We start from the raw sequence: 16,953 nt of genomic DNA, 5'->3' as shown, positions 1-16,953 counted from the left end.
GAAATGCTGATCTGATTTAACAAGTTACAGTAACAGTGCATTTTGTTAAAAACAAAGAAAAAAAGAAAAAGTAAAGAGAAAAAGACAAGAGTTTTGTTCCTTACTATAGCGGAAACTTGATTATGACGAAGGTTGAGCTCTGTGAGCGAATCCAGTCCATTAAGGTTTTCCACAATGGTTAGTAGGTTTCTGGCAAGGTTTAACACTCTCAGTTCTCTCAAATGACTGATGTTTTCTATTTTAGTAATCTGTGAAAGAGGTATAATTATAAACATGCATACTGCGTTTTATATAGATACACAATAGATATATGTAGTGCATACTTTTTTTTTTAAAAAGTATACATGAACAATCAACTTAATACAATAGTGTGCTTCTTGTGTATTTTTCTGATGTCATAAATTGCTGAAAACAAGCTACAGTCTGCTGAAGATTAAGTATTAGTATTCACTTCACTAATATCTTTCTAGTCATACTGCAGTAAAATCAGTCAACACTTCCTTCCTTACCATCACAAATTAGGTTACTTCAGCTGTGCTGTTCTGTAGCAGCAACCTCGAAGACACCATAAAACTAAGATGACGCTGATGATATCATAGTATGCCAAAATGGGGAAATTTTGTGCACAGTTGATCCTTAATTTGTCTGCAAAGGCATTCATCACACATCTGAATCTCCTGGTACCTATGCTATAAGAATACATGGCATCATATCTCCCTACCATTACAGAACTCTGCACCAATTTCCCTTCATGCCTCTTAAAAAGCCAGTAGCGGCATTCACAGCTCTATCTACAGGAGCTCCACAGACGGACTTTCCAGCAGGTCATGAGGACAGGAACCTGCTGTGAGTCAGGGGCAAGGAGCAGCCACAGCCCTCTGGTGAAGAAAGGAATTATTCTGAAATTGGAACTTGAAAAGAAGTTTTACAAGCAAGTAATTGCTAGAATCAGTAAGACATACTCAAAAGTTAGAAAAGAAAGCAGCAGCATCCTTAGTTTGGATACACAGCACGTTTGCTTGACAGTCCCCAGCACTTCTTCGGCAACTCATGGCTTCCTGTGATTAGAAAATGGAGGAATCAAACAAAGCGACTAAACTACAGTAAACAGGCAGCTGCCCAATAGGGTATTATAGGTATTATAATATAGGTATTATAATATAGGTATTATAATATAGGTATTATAATACCCAATAGTATTATACTTAATACCCTATTTTAAAAGATTCAGGTGATATTGACAAAAAAAAAAAAAAATCATCACGAGTAGTAATAGCTACCGCCCCTTAATTTTATTTTTGACTTCTAGAAATGCAACCGTGTTTTGAAAAGGCATTAATTTTTGCTCTGTTGACACAATCTGGGTTTATTTTCTGCTGAGAAACACAGACGTATTTTTCAGAGAGATCCACTCAAGGACGTCTATCCAGATATTTATTTCTCATAGTGGTCCTCCAGCATCTACCTAGACATTTATGCAGGACTTGCATACAGCAACGTATCATGGAGAAGATGAAGTATTGTCACTGCAGAGAGATATTCCTACCATATTCTTACTGAAACCCATGCTATGTGGCAGAAAGAAGGCAGCAGGTTTTCCTGTGGAAAAGACTTCAGCCATCCACAATGTGTGGCAGTGCATCCAAGTATACAGTGCACAAAGCTACTAACAAGTATAATGAATTCCCTTTCAATTGGAAAGATCATCTGCTGGACCACTGTAAGCTCCCTTCAACACCTTCTACTCAAGCACGCTATTCCTCCTCAAAGCTGCCAACAGCAATTAGATGCAGACAAGCAAGACAGCGACTGCTGTCACACACCTTCCCAGTGATAATGAACTTTCTGATGCTTTAGACCAGTACAAATCTGGCCGTGCCAATTTCCAGAAAGTGTCTAGCAGCTCCTGGAATGGGAGAAGAGGTAAGGCAGCTATTATTTAACAGTTTCAGAACACATAACGTTTTGGTAATTTTCATATATATACACACACATATGTACACATATATATATGTATGTATATATCTGTCAATTTATGACATATGACTTGAATATGCTGCTATAAAAAGTATTTCAACAATTTTTCCATTAAAAAGCATATAAAAGTAGATAGCAAAACCAAAATTAAATAACATCTTAAACCAACTTTTGATTCAACTGCTAATTAAACTATTATCCATCATCCATTTTTTATGTATTATATACAGAAAATAAAAATTATCAGGATACGAAAATATTACAGCAAAAGGAACAGAAAATACCACCATTTAGAACGATATATTTAGACAGAAGGACTTGTAAAAGCAAAGCCAAGAGCAGATGGTTAGCACGAAGAGCACAGACCTCTGCAGATGTCTGCTTAGATAGAATTACAGCATGCCACAAGGTAGAGTATTAGTCCTGGCATTTTACTGCTATCGCAAAGACAACGATTTCATCAGCAATGTATGGAGATACTCTCCATTACTTTGCTAAATTTTAAGATTAACTCTACCGGATTTTCTCTGTTTCAATTATCCATGCACGCATGAAGATACATCAGCTTTTAGTACATACTGTTAGGTGCGGACTAGATAACAAGCCATTATCACCTCTTCTTAGAGCATTCAAATAATATTTCTTTTACTAAAAAGAAATTATATCTATGACTATTTTCTATTAATTATAAAGAAAGGACTATTATTAACCATTTTTAGTTGTTTTTTCAAATACATAATTCAAAGACTTCACTTGTAAATACTGAACAAAAACACTATTCTATTTCCTTGTCTGCTTGTATGTTTGAATACTTAGCTATGAAATAGATTTATTTCAGAAAAGATTATGTACATTAATTATTGATGAGTGATTAGCTGCACAAAAGTTGCATCTTTCAACACACATTTCTGAAATTATTGAAAAGTAGTCCATGCCTAAAAAATAAAGTTGCTTTTTTTTTTTTCCCCCTTTTACTTATATTCTTGAACTTTTGGCAAGGAAAATGATTCACAGAATTAAACAGAACACAAAAAATAACTCTAACAACTTTTTAAAATTTAAAGCTTTATAGAATAAATTTAATTGTAAAAGTTAGAATGAAATTCAAGTTCAACTTGACTCAACTTTAATGCAATAGTTCTGGAAGGCAGAATCAAGTCTATTTTAACCCTACCTAAAATAAAAAGGTTTTAAAGAGATTTATATGGAACATATACAATTTATACTATTTACCTTGACAGCAAAGATCAAGCCAACAATCAGCGTTCTCTCCATAGACTATTCAGTGTGCTTGGAAGCACACTATTTAGAAATTAAATGTTTAGTTAAAAATGAAATGTAAGTTGTAGTGCATTAAATATACCATGCACACAATCATGTGCAGGGTCTCTGAATGATGTAGTATTATATGTCCCTATCAGCATATCAATAACCACAGAAACAGAGTCTCTATGTAAAAATGTAAGTAAATGTTATTAAGATGCTGTATTTTCTTACGAATTTTTACTGGGCAGTATTAAAATCAAAAGCCTTACTAAATCATGTAGGAGAACAGGCAAAGAGTAGTAATATGGCAAGGGAATTCACATTTTGTCCTTTTTGTAAAGCGTAGGCATTGAGTGCAATATTTCATTAGGCATTACATTGATTTTTTTTTTTTTTTTAAAACCTTCTTTTGGATATTTATTATATGAAGGGATTTTCTTTAAGTAGTAATGCATTTAAAAGCTTGTTTTGGGAAAAAACCCGAAATCATACAAGGTTTATTGTTAAGCATTGTGGAATGCTATACCTCAAAGTTCCAAAGCACATCCAGTTCCCAGTACATTTCTCACCCGGGCAGGGGAAGTCTCAAAGTTCAGACCAAACCATATAAATGCACCAGCACCCAAATACATAAAAATATTTTCCCAAAAGTGAACAAAAGTAAAATTTTCCTCCTCCTGTTTTTCCTCACTTCCAACCTCTTGGAAACATTCCAGTCTTAGAAGTTTCACAATCTGCATTCCATCTATGGGATTGATTTACAGCCCAAGAGAGAGGGAGGGAGGGACTAAGACTGAAACAGGAACCTAGTTTTCCTCTTAACTGCTACGACTCCACGAACATTAACAAAAATAAATAATTTCTAGCTAGGCTTTAGCACTATGTTTGAAAAATAAGATTAATAATATGATATTCTGTCCATAACCTATTTGAGTACTTATATTCTGCATCTATTGAGAGTGACTGCTGAGATTTCTTACCTTATGTAGAACTACTGTGCATAATGAAAGAGTTAACATTTTTTGTTAGTCTAATGCATTTCAAATACCTTTAATATAACTTGTACACAAGATTTAATTGTTCAATGATCCTCTGGGATCACAGATAACATAAGAGATACTGTGCATTACTAACAATAGCTTTGAACAGCAAAAAAATTAAAATTATTGCAAGCACCTTAGAATATTCCTGTAGTGAATTAAACTACTGAAGTAAGAATGAGAACTATTTGTGAGGTATTATGTAATGGATATTACACATAAGATATTTTAGTATTTTATTGTAAATATGTCCTATAACATAAGTCATGAAGGGGAAAAATGGTAGTTAAAAGAATAATACTTTTTTCTTGCCAGATATGTGAGTACCTTCAACGTCCTCAGAAAGACTTGTGGAATATCACATTCACTGAAGAGTCAATCTGGTAAAATGACTTGCCAAAAGGCATCAGGAGGATTTACTGGATTTTGCTATAACCTGCTACATTGAATTTTATGGGTTTTATTTAATGACATCAGAGAAGTCAAACCATGAAAACAAAGACTACGGAAAAACTCTGTTCTGTATCTTAACTCAGAAGTAGTAATATTACTGTAGCAATTTATATTCCATGGTATATTGTAGTAACAATATTATTGTTGCCAGGCAGTATCATTTAAATGGTAGCATTTTACTTATATGACTCCTCATCTACTGGAGTCTAACAAACATGTTAAACCACCTTCTGGAATTGCCTGTCTGACTACAGAGGAAAGCTAGTGATACCAGAATCACTGAATACAAGTTAGCTTGTATCTCAAGTAAACTGTATGCAAGCAGCAAATATTCAGCTAATCCTCTACTGTGACGAAGACTGCTCACCAGATATTCTCCCCTTGATAGAACTGTCTTTACGACAAAAAAAAAAGATGTGTCCTTGTCTTCTATTAACTAAGACATGGCAACTTCAAAAGGCAAACCTCCCAGTCAAAACAGAGCTGCTATATACATAAATACAAAGAATAAAAAAAGCTGTAAAATAGATTACTGTTCTAATACATTATAAATATGAACCAGAGAATGACTCTATAAAAATAAACAGACAAATCAACAAGTTTGAAGAAAATTCAACTGTCTTATTTCTCAACAAGTAAATCGCCAAAATACTCTATAAAGCCACTCACAATCAACCTTTACTCTCAAACAGTAGAAGAATTGATGACTAGAAGCAATCAGTGCAAACTGCACAGGAGTGCTCTAAAGACCAACAGATTCGATGCATAATTTAATCAAATGTGTGGGATTTATACACATCAAAACCACAGGAACACTCCTATCCTAACCCCAAATACAGAGTGCCATTCAACAAGTACTGTAATAGGATGTTGATTCAGTGCACTAGAGCTCAATGAACTGCCACATTCATCCAATAAAGAGGTTTTTCATGGCTTTACAGGGGACATTTTTACAATAAAGAATTGTCACTTTACTAGTATCCTCAAAATAATTCTTATTCTCTAATATTGCTTTCTTCTTCTATTTCCCCTACCACTAAACAGGGAAAACAGGAAAAGAAAAGATAGTGAATTTAATCTAAAGTAACCCTAGCCAGAGAATCAGAGCACCAGTTGAGGTCAGAAGGGACCTCTGGAGATCATACTTTCCAACCCCCCTGCTCAACGCAGGGTCAACTACAGCAGGCTGCCCAGGACCACGTCCAGTCAGGCTTAGACCACCTCCAGGGATGGAGATTCCACCAACTGTCAGAGCAACAGTGTTCGGCCACCCCGACAGTAACATTTTTCTTAAGTTTGAGCAAGTTTCCTGTATTTCAGTTTATGCTCAATGATTCTTGCCCTTTTGCTGGACACCACTGAGATAAGTCTGGCTCCATTTTATTTAGACGCTCCCATCAGCTATTTATATACACAGATAAGAACTCCCTGAGGCTTCTCTCCTCCAGGCAAAGCAAATCACAGCTCTCTCAGCCTCTCCTCATACAAGAGATGCTCCAGTCCCTTCATCACCTTTGTGCCTCTTCGCCAGACTCACTCCCCTAAGTTCATGTCTGTTTTGCACTGGGGAGCCTAAAGGATCACCTCCCACAACCTGCTGGCAGCACTCTTCCTAATGCAGCCCAAGACGCTGTCGGCCACCTTTGCCATATGGGACCACTGCTGGCACATGGCCAGCTTGTTGTCCACCAGAGACCCCCATGTCCTTTACCACAAAGCTGCTTTTCTGCTGGTGAGCACCCAGCCTGTACTCGTGCAGGGGGTTATTCCTCCCTAAGCGCAGGATTTTGCATTTCCCTTTCTTGAATTTCATGAGATTTCTCTCAGCCCATTCCTCCAGCCTGTTAAGGTCCCATTGAATGGCAACACAACCATCACATGTATAAAGCTCTCCTTCCAATTCCCTGCATTGTTAATAGTGCAGGTCATCAATGAAGGTGTTAAAAAGTATTGACACGGTATCAACCCCGAGGGTACAAAAATAGTGACTGGTCTCTAGCTAGACTGTGTGCCATTGATCACAACCCTTTGAGCCTGGCAGTCCAGCCAGTTTTCATTTCACCTCACTGTCCATCTATCTAGTCCAAATCTAATTTAATTTGTCTATAAAGGTGTAATGGGAGACAGTGTCAAATACCTTTCTAATTCAAGATAAAAAACATCCACTGCACTCTACTCATCCACTGTGCTTGTCATTTTGTTGTAAAATGCCATTTCCTACATAAATTCATGGTGACTACTTCTGGTTGCCTTCTTTGCTGTAATACGTTTGGAAACAGTTTCCAGGACTATTTCTTCCATCGCTTTCAGAGGGACTGAGGTGAGGCTGTCTTGTTTCATAGCATCTGACAAATATTCATTTGTCATCCCTGGTTTAGGCCAATTACAGTCTATGCAACAATTTGCTCATTGAGCAGACAGCATTCAGGCAAAACTTACATCTAAGTTTTAGCTTCTCCATAGCTTTTTTGAAAGAATCTATTATTTCTTCCCGGAGAGTTTGGTATCAAAACCCCTTCTACTAACTTAACTACAATGACAAGGTTTTGTAATAAAGTTACAAACGTTTTCTTCAAAAACACAAAAACATCTTTTAAAATTAATACAATCAAAAAATAAATGCAAAACCAAGTGTGCAAGTCTGAGTAGTGCTTTTAGCAGTTAGGAATTTTGCACTGTGGCCCAAGAATATTATATTAAGGAAATCCTGAAAATACTCCTGGCAACAAGATATAGATGATACCACAAAGACAGCTGCCTTTTCTAGAAAATAGCCTTAAAAATTTTGTGCTGGATCAAGAATATCTGTTTTCCATGTACACAGCATTAAATAATTTCTCACATCTCTAAGAAACTCAACTTTGAATGTAAAATGAATACAAAAGTACCATAAAAATATCTGTAAACATAAGAAATAGAGTATGACTGAAAAAATGGTAACATTAAGTAACCTATACAGTCTGTTTCACAGTTATGGAAGTGAGCAACGGAAAACGATGTCCAGAGGAAACCTCATATTCACACAGCACATACAGATATTCATACTACACTGGCAGTCAATGACACTTGTACATCAAAAGTGAATTACATTTTTCCATAGTTGTAAGAAAAGAAGACATAAGTGATGCACACCACAAAAGTGCCGTTACACCTTTTACTTGAAATAAGAACCATCCTGATAAAGGAAAATTGCTGCTCATCGCTGGTTCCAAATCATAAAACTGACTAGATTTTTTTACTTTCCTATGAGAACTGGGTGCAGGATAACGCCACAAGCAATCCAAGGAAACAGATGAATCAAGAGCTTATTAGGATAATGAAAAATAGTAGAAAATAGGATTTTTTTTACGACTGACAAGCAGGATATTCTGTTTCTGCATTCTTGATTCTGTACCGAATTAAAGAAAAAAAAATCATGGGTATGTTAGAGACAGGACGTTGTATCAACAGAACAATGATCAGAATCCACTATTTTGAAGCATATACCAACACTTCATTTTTAATTCTACTGATCTCTTCTTTAAATTGCTATATTCTGGAACATTGAAACACGTATTTTGAAGTTCTCAAAACCAATTCTGTGGTTGAAGTCTGTTCTTGAGAAAGTTATGATGTGGAAGAAATACTGTTTAAGACAGACTAGAAGGCTGCCATAAATAAAGATCCCACAAATCTAAATAAAGTTAAGACAGAGCCTTTATTAAATAAGCAAACAACAACAACAACAACCCCCAGTCTTCAAAACAAGACACTAGTACACTAAGCTGACATGTCTCAAACTCAGCATTTCTTCCCTTCTTCATTTCTTCCCTTATGCTTTCAAAAATAACTAATATGTATGGCAGATTGATGTTTTAAATTTTGAATTCCTCAAAGACAGGAAAAAAAGAATGTTAATATGAAAACTTGCATATCTTCGAACTGGAAAGGAACAGAAAGATAATTTATTAATGGAAGAGAAGTTGAGTCTTTATTTGGTCTTTCCATGAAAAATACACTAAACCTACAAAAAAAAAATGCAGAAAACAATTCATTCCATTTCTTAACATTTGTGCCCTTCACATGTACATTTTTGATTAAAACTTCCTGAAAAACAAAAGCACTTACTATCCTCCAGAGATGTAATATTTAACTCCTGATACAGGATAATTTGTTATGTTCTCTGGACCAAAGTAGGCCTATCATTATGAAGCTGATCTAGCAGCAGCCTGTTGGGCACTATACCCACAATTCCTAATAAAGTTCTAATTAATATAAATGGACTTATACAGACACTTGAAAGAAAAGAAAAGAAAAGAAAAAAAAAAGAAAAAAATCAGATCTACTTCACAATCATTTGTAAGAGTTGTGCATGACCTGTGTTTCATCTTGATTAGTGATTCCTTCACTTGTGCTATAAAAGTGTGCTGACTGGCACAGCTGCATGGCTAGTGTGCAAGTATTTTTATCAAAAACATAGAAAAACCCCAAACTTACAACAGCAATAAGAAAAGGATTATAACTACACGAACACTTAGCCATCTCCAAACATAGTCACTCTAAGACTCCAAGGCCAATGTCATTATTTGTTCTTATACTGCCTCTGCCACTGTACAACATGCATACTATTAGACTAATATTACTCAAAGAAACCACAAACTTATCACATCACTCATTATAGTGCTAGCTTGGTTTTTTGCTGTTTTTTGTTTTGTTTTTAATTAAAAAAAAAAAGCATTCACATTCCCCACTATCAAGCAATTGTATAATAAAGAACACACACACAGAGAAATCAGTAAGACGTCAAAACTGTCGGAACAGGAATCCAGAAAATTCACACATTGGTCTTATATAGTCATGATAACCATATGCTGTTTTAAACAGCTCAATTATGGAACATTTTGTATCACATGTTTTAAATTTATTTTACAAAAGAATACTATATCTGGCTTGCCCTTAATACTCCATGCTGCTTCTGCCATACCCATTAAACAAGAATCTTCCTCTTATATGTACTACAGCTAAAACTTTATGCACCACTTGAAACAGAAATGACTGCTTAGTCTCAAATTGGGGAAGCTGAATAGACATTAAGTGACTTAAGTCCATTCAGAAGCATGAATCAATCAAGAGCTTGGACCCATTCTGCTTTTTCCTGTACAGATTTAAGTCTTCTACAGACATGTAAGGGATCTTGTTTTGTAAGATCACCAATAGTAGAAACAACACAACAATCAATGGGACCTTAAATTCTTCTATGACTTCTAAGACTTGAGTTACTTTAACTACACCACAACTACTTATGCTACATACTCTTCCGTAGGTGTGAGTGCTATTATACTTAGTTGACTCAGCATTTTAATCACTGTAACTTTCCAAAAGTACAATGCTGAAAGTACAACAGACTTGATACCAAGATTCAAAATAACATCATACCACCTTTTATTAATTTACTGATTTCTGTGACCTCAAGAGTTGCAAAATTTACTACCTTTCAAAAGTTCCCTTTCAAAAAGCAATAATTTGGTAAAAGACACAGGAAATGCATGATGTCTACACAAGAAATATAAATAATCAAGTTATTGTACTGTACCTGATTTCCATGAAGATCTAAAACATCAAGATTTCTTAGGTTCTCCAGATTTGAGATCTTCTTTATTCTGAAAGATTTCAATTATGACATAAATTATTTTTCATATTAGATAAAAAGTATCTCTCATTTTCCAGCTGATACAAAACTTAGCCATTTGTTCCTATTCTTTGTTACCAAGAGTAACAGAAGAATAACAAAGTTCTGAACCAGGTGAAAAAAAAAAAAGAAGAATAAATGAACGAATATGCCTTAGACTATCACCTTCCTTTCTGACTATCAATAATGCAATAGCGGCAGTATGTACGTGGCTCTTCTAGGAAGATGAAAAGGGAAGGAATACTTGCACCACTAGAAAACTAAGTCAACAACCAATCTATCCAGATACCTAAATAATAAAAAAAACATTATTACTGGCAAACAGTTAATTCCAAGCCAGTTTCAAGAAAGACTATAGTGACACAGGCTTTTGAGAGTTTGTTAGAAGAACACAAAATAAAAAAAAAAACAAACAACCTGAAAGCCACTGGCCCCTTCTAGAAAATACAGATTTCTAGATTTGGCAGTATTTCTTCTCCCCCTGTACAGCTTCACTATCTTAAAACTTTTCTGTCTAGTCCTATTTTCTCATATTCCAATCCTAGGTTATTATATACTCAACAGCATCATCTACTGGCTGATGATATTAAACATCACGTGTATTATGCATTTGCTTCGAGAATAATCAAAGATCAAATATAGATCAAGCTGAAAACAAGTAGCTAGCCACTCTGTCTGACTTGTAATCATTTATGCCTATGTCTTGTTCTAACTACCTCCAAACCATACTTCTACATAAACAAACCATAGAGCAGTCAATGTAGTTACGATTTGGAAAACAGTTCCTTAAAGCAGCTTAAAGCTATTGTTCCTATGCCCCAATATTTTGCTATAAACAAAATTAATTTCTACAGGTGAGATTTTTAATATGAAAGCTATTAACTTACAGCTTTTATATTATATATTTATTATATAGCCTATTATATAGCCTATAAAGGCTAGTAACATACTGCACTATTGAAAGTTGTCAATTTTTAATACAGGCTGAATTAGGAGATATATTCTTTGTAATCTGCACATAACTGGTTTGTTTACCAGTTCTTCCTTTACTGAATATAAAGAAAATAAGGAAACTGAATAAAATCAGAGCACAACCCTTAGATGTGTGAGCAATTCCACAGACACTTCTATTAAATTATGAGAATTAAAGGCTATAGGATTTGAACTGTATTTTTAGAAAGTAATACAACTAGCAAGTTGTATCTCCCAACAGAATAGAATCTATAAATAAGCAATGAAATCTGATTCACCTGTCTGATTTTTTTTTCCCAAATACATCAGGCAGAAATACTTTTTATAGGTTATAAAGAATCAATGAACTTTACGTGATGTGAAAAGAGATTCCACCTGTGACACAAATCTAAGAACACATATTTAACAGCCAATCAGAACAGAAGATTAGATGGAAACACGTAAAATACTTCAGAACTGTTGCTAAAATTTACATAAGAAAGGAAGTTTCTGAAGAACATTACAAGCAAAACTCTGTGCTTTCTCAGCAGGATCCCTAACACTTAGCTAGTGTTAGGGACCAGCTTGCTGGTCTCACAGCCAACATCACAATCTGAAAACTCTGTAAGTAACAGAAACAATGATAGATCACAGTTGTTACACCATAACGAAATAAGGTGCTTTAGGTTAGTTTTATTATTTTTACCTGTTCTTTCCCAACAAAAGGACTCTTAGGGATCTCAGAGTTGAAAGCCCACTTATTTCCTCTATCTGATTATCATATAAATCTAAGAAAACAAGATGCTGCAGATTAGAAATATTTTGGATCCGGGTTATAAAGTTATGTTGGAAATTCAAAAGGCGAAGATGATCTTCCCCATCGATAATTGGGCACACTGTCAGTTTTTGCCTGGAAGAAAAAAGAAACAAAACAAAGAACACATGTAAGTAACAAATTGGTAATCCACCTTCTACTCACCTACTCTGACTGAACCGAGGAAAGTATATTATCTTGATTAAGGTAATATTAAGATAATTAGGTTTGCTAATTAAACTCTGTAAATAAGGCAGTAACTCCTTACTATTAAAAAATTAGCATGAAAATATAGCAGAACTGCTTCCAAAATTCTCTGAAAGCCTGTCCTCTTAATCAGATTTGCCTGTGACATGGAAACTACATGGAAGTTTCGTGTTATGACCACATTAAAATTTCAACAGATGCAGCCTGCCAATTTTTTAATTTTTTCATCAGATACCACAGAAGCACCCTGTTTAGATCAGAATTCAAAGCAATTGAATTTCTATGCAATTTTTCTTTGGTTTATAGAATTTTTGAAATATGAATAAATGAAATATTAAGTGTTAATGCGAAGAGTAAAAGATATAGGAAATTATGCTGAAAACGGTTATTCTTATTTTAGGATTTTTCCAGAAGGAGTCCTACTGACCTGACAAAACTTTTTGGACTACATGAACCTTACCCCCACCAAAAAAAAAAAACCCAAAAACCCCAATTAAATGTCTTTCAGATAAAACTTTTTTTTGTGTTCTGGTTAACAAAAAAAATAAAAGACCATTCTACAGTCAACGCATCAGATTAGAACTAATGGAGACATAGCCTCTTTCTATAGACTACTTGCACGACCTCGCATTTGACTCTTAAGCTAGCTCCTTAGCTTACAATGAAAAGCCGTAACTGCCTTAGATGATTGCTGTATGGATATATTCATCACAAGGACACTCAGAGAGAATTTCTTCTCTCAAAAACACACGCACAAAAACCAACAAAACCAAACCCACCACTCATACCATTGACCACAGGCACTACTGGGATACTCATCACTTTAGACCATCAGACACAAGAGTCACAAGCTATGGTGTGTGTACTCCATAACCTTCTCACCTTTCCAGGGTAAGTCTATCAGAGTTCAGTATTTTTTCTTCAGCAGTACGTTGCAATACAGGAAATGTTATTGATGAACTGCTCCCAAAATTTGTGTTATCTGTCAGAAAATTGTACAGAGAATATATGAACTACTTCTTTGTAAAATAATTTCATTAACTACAGATAATAAAAGCAGAATTTTCTTTCTTATTAAAAGTAAAGAGTTAGTACATGAAAGTGCATTTTGCTGCCATTCAGTACTTTATCAGTTTTCTTTCCTGCCATTTTTTGTTTACAGCTACATCTCTCTACATACTCTTTCCAAAGGACATCCATTTGTTTCTTTTCTGAGAGATTTTTAACAACAATCTGTTGCAAGCAGATATTTTGTAGATGCTTTTGTTTTTATTATAATTACCCAATGATGTTTTAAGGTAAGGTTGTATAATTGTTTCACGATTTCAGTATCTGAACTTAAAAGAAGAAATAATCTAACTTAAGATGAATTTAAAGACACAGATCAAGTTGATAGAACTACAAACTAAAGCATCAAAACATTGAAACAGTCCCACTGAGCCACGAACAAATGCAAAGTCTTTTAAAAGTAAATGCATGCAATACCTAATGGTAATCATTGGTATTGTATTTCACTCCATTATCAAGAAAGAAACAGGCAGCCCTTTAAAACATATTTACAAAGCTATCCATCTTTACCCATTTTGTTGAGATAAGGGGGAAGAGGGAGGATGACTAAAAATACCTGCAAAATAAATCAACAAATGTGTTCTGCGAGCTTTGGCTTATTTGGAAAATGATCCCCTGAAAAATATTAGTCAAAAATAGATGATAGAATCATTTATGTCGGAAAAGACCTTTAAGATCATCGAGTCCAATTGCAAAATCATCGTGCATGCATACTACCACAAGAATACAGGCTCAACTTCTACATTTTTGCCCCTTTTTTTTTTTAATTCCTTCAAATAAATCAAATATGTTAACAAGAAAAACATTAATTCTTCAATAAACAAAGACTAATTGCTTTACTACTATAGAGAGTTCATTGTTGTCTAAAATATGCCATCAGATGAGACACCTATATAAGTAAAACAATTTGTTGTTCAATTCAGAATCTTTTCAGTGCTACTCTCTAACATTTTATCACTAGCTACTCTAACAAACCAGTATAAAAACCAACATTCTCTATGTATCCTTCAAAGTGAAAAAAACTGTGAAGGGAAAAAAAAAAAAAAATCATTGAGACCAAAAATAATCAATTAACATTGTTGCAAAAGCCTTAAATTAGTTGTCTCAGGTTTTTAAGCCAATAAACGTAAAACCAGAGACTTAAAAATCGGTCTGAAACATGACATGATGGCAGTACAGTGGCTTTATTCTTCTAATGTCATCCTCCTAAAGACATGTGTGAAAGATCTCTATTACTGCCCTTTTGTTAAAGAAAGGTATATATAAAAAGCCTGTATTTAAACGCCTATATTATATTTTGGAAAATATTTCTAGTGGTTTCCTGACAATGATCTATTAACCTCTCTTAATATCCGAAGGGAACAGTAGGCAACACTTGCTATTCAGTCATATATTCTGACAGCCAGAAGCAGCACATCTTACAGCTCATACCTTTTCAATAAGACACCCAGTTAGAAAAGAGGGAAAAAAAAAAAAAACCAAACCAAAAAAACCAAACCACACCACAACTAACAAGAGATGTTTTCACTGCTACCTGAAGCATGTGAACTAATACTGCGGCTGCTTTGTCGGGATCTGGATTTTGTAGGTGTGTGAATAGAAGACTCGCCAAATCCTGATAAAGAACCTGTATTCTGCTTCAACTCCAAACCAGAAAATTCTGTCAGACTGGATGGTACTGGAAGATATATCTGCTTATTACGCACCAAAGGACTTAATACTCTTTGGTCTCCTGCGGGAGGAACAAAACCAAACTGCAGACTTAAATTTACTCCATTATAAGTTGCATAATATCCCTAAAAATCAACCCATTCTGAACAGCTGTTGGTCTTTATTTTTTTACCAGAATGAATAAAGAATTGCCATAATAATTAAACTGATTTCCTATCCTAATCAATCACTGTTTTTATGACAGGCAAGCAGCAGCAGTGTGGCAAGAAGTGTTGTATTTCAAGGCTTTTCCAGGCTTCACCACAGTTAGCAGTGATATCACCAAATATCTTGCTTTTCAAAGCCAAAAGCACACAAGCACAATAGGAAAACTCTCTCTTCATATCAGAGTTCTGAATTAGAAACTAATTTTGTCTAAATACATTAAAATGTTTAAACATCCAATAAAATGTTACAGTAGAGAATTGTGTGGCTCCTGAGGGAATGTATGGTAGGGCACTTGATCGATCGTGGCTTTGTAGGTAGAAGAAAGGATGCTCTTCCATGGACAGAATGTGGGGCAAAAAGTGATCAAAAGAGCCATGTGCATTAGGCAGTAGAAGGATAGCAGTTTCAGGACATGGTGCAGCAGTAATTATACTGAATTACTAGCCAGTTAGGAAAAGCTGTCACTCTTACATATTCTAATCATAATACAGTCTTTCTGTACTGTTCAGTTAATAAAAAGAGATAGAAAAGACAAACAAACCAAACCCTATTATCACCTTGCCTTCCTGAATAGTTTTTTTCCAGATCATGCTGCAGAAGTCTATTGTGGAAAGATGACTGTTCCTTATTTATCCTGAATTCAAACTGCAACACAATATTTAAGACAAATGTTAAAGTTTTCAAATGCAAATATCATCTTTACACAGACAAACACAACCTTAGTAGCAACTACAGTTCTCAGGAAACCCTGCAAATGCTTAAAAAAAAAAATTTGCTCCAATAAAAAGAGTATTCATTCTATTAAGATACCTCTGAAAAGTTTCACTGTTGGAAACCAAAATGAAAATATGGAAGTTACCAGCACATTCATCTGCAGTCGAACAAATAAAGAAAAAACCCCCACCCTATAAGAGAGGTACAGATCGAAGCATAAGAAATCACATCTCTCTCTCTCTCTCTCTCTCTCTCTCTCTCTCAGGCTATAGTACACCCCTGTGTTTTTACTTTATGTATCTTTAATAGGATGAAATAAATTACCAAAAGACTATCAGATGCATCAGATATTATATTAAAAGTCAACATATTACTACTGAAAAGGCAATTCCTATCTGAAAGCATACAAATTTGGCTGTACAATACAACTGCATTAATTAATAGAACTATTAAAGAAAAGGTAATAATTACTGGCTTGCTTTTATCTGTTATTGATGAGGTCTGGATAACCAGCTGAAGACCACAATTATTAACCTGCAAGTTGGAAGAAAAAGAAATGGAATATTACATTTTTCAAAAACGCATATCAATACAAAAAGTTGAACGTAACTTCTTTTTTTGAACAATAAAGGTATTTTCAACAGTAAAATCTGCCAAGAAAGGAACTATTTTGCAAAACTATTATGAAGAATACATCACAGCACTAAGTAACACCAAATAATCTGTAGTTTAAAAAAAACCCACTATTTTTAGTTTTAAAAATACACTGAAAGTGTGACTTTCATGGGGATTTAAATTGGGAATTCATTTTTTTTAAAGGCAAAATGTGCTGGTCTTTTAATTAGATTTAGATGACAAAACGTAGCACCTACCTGATAAATAATCAAAACGTTTAACAGGAATATTTAACCAAATGG

At 34.6% G+C, this 16,953-nt stretch overlaps 1 protein-coding gene across 1 annotated transcript in view; it reads right to left on the bottom strand.

The window, feature by feature from the left end:
* LRRC49 (leucine rich repeat containing 49) overlaps nt 1-16,570 on the bottom strand; it is a gene marked incomplete at its 5' end in the record, with an annotated part of 52,679 nt that extends 36,109 nt beyond the window's left edge. The window contains 7 exons of the mRNA XM_009575071.1: nt 105-248; nt 10,309-10,375; nt 12,062-12,265; nt 13,259-13,358; nt 14,979-15,176; nt 15,880-15,967; nt 16,508-16,570. Coding sequence (XP_009573366.1) covers nt 105-248; nt 10,309-10,375; nt 12,062-12,265; nt 13,259-13,358; nt 14,979-15,176; nt 15,880-15,967; nt 16,508-16,570 — 864 coding nt within the window. The remainder of the gene's footprint in view (nt 1-104; nt 249-10,308; nt 10,376-12,061; nt 12,266-13,258; nt 13,359-14,978; nt 15,177-15,879; nt 15,968-16,507) is intronic.
* Between the last annotated feature and the right edge of the window lie 383 nt (nt 16,571-16,953).

This window comes from Fulmarus glacialis, unplaced genomic scaffold, assembly GCF_000690835.1.
Source record: "Fulmarus glacialis isolate BGI_N327 unplaced genomic scaffold, ASM69083v1 scaffold3433, whole genome shotgun sequence".
Taxonomy (NCBI): Eukaryota; Metazoa; Chordata; class Aves; order Procellariiformes; family Procellariidae; genus Fulmarus; species Fulmarus glacialis.
This window is presented reverse-complemented; position numbering and strand designations above follow the sequence as displayed.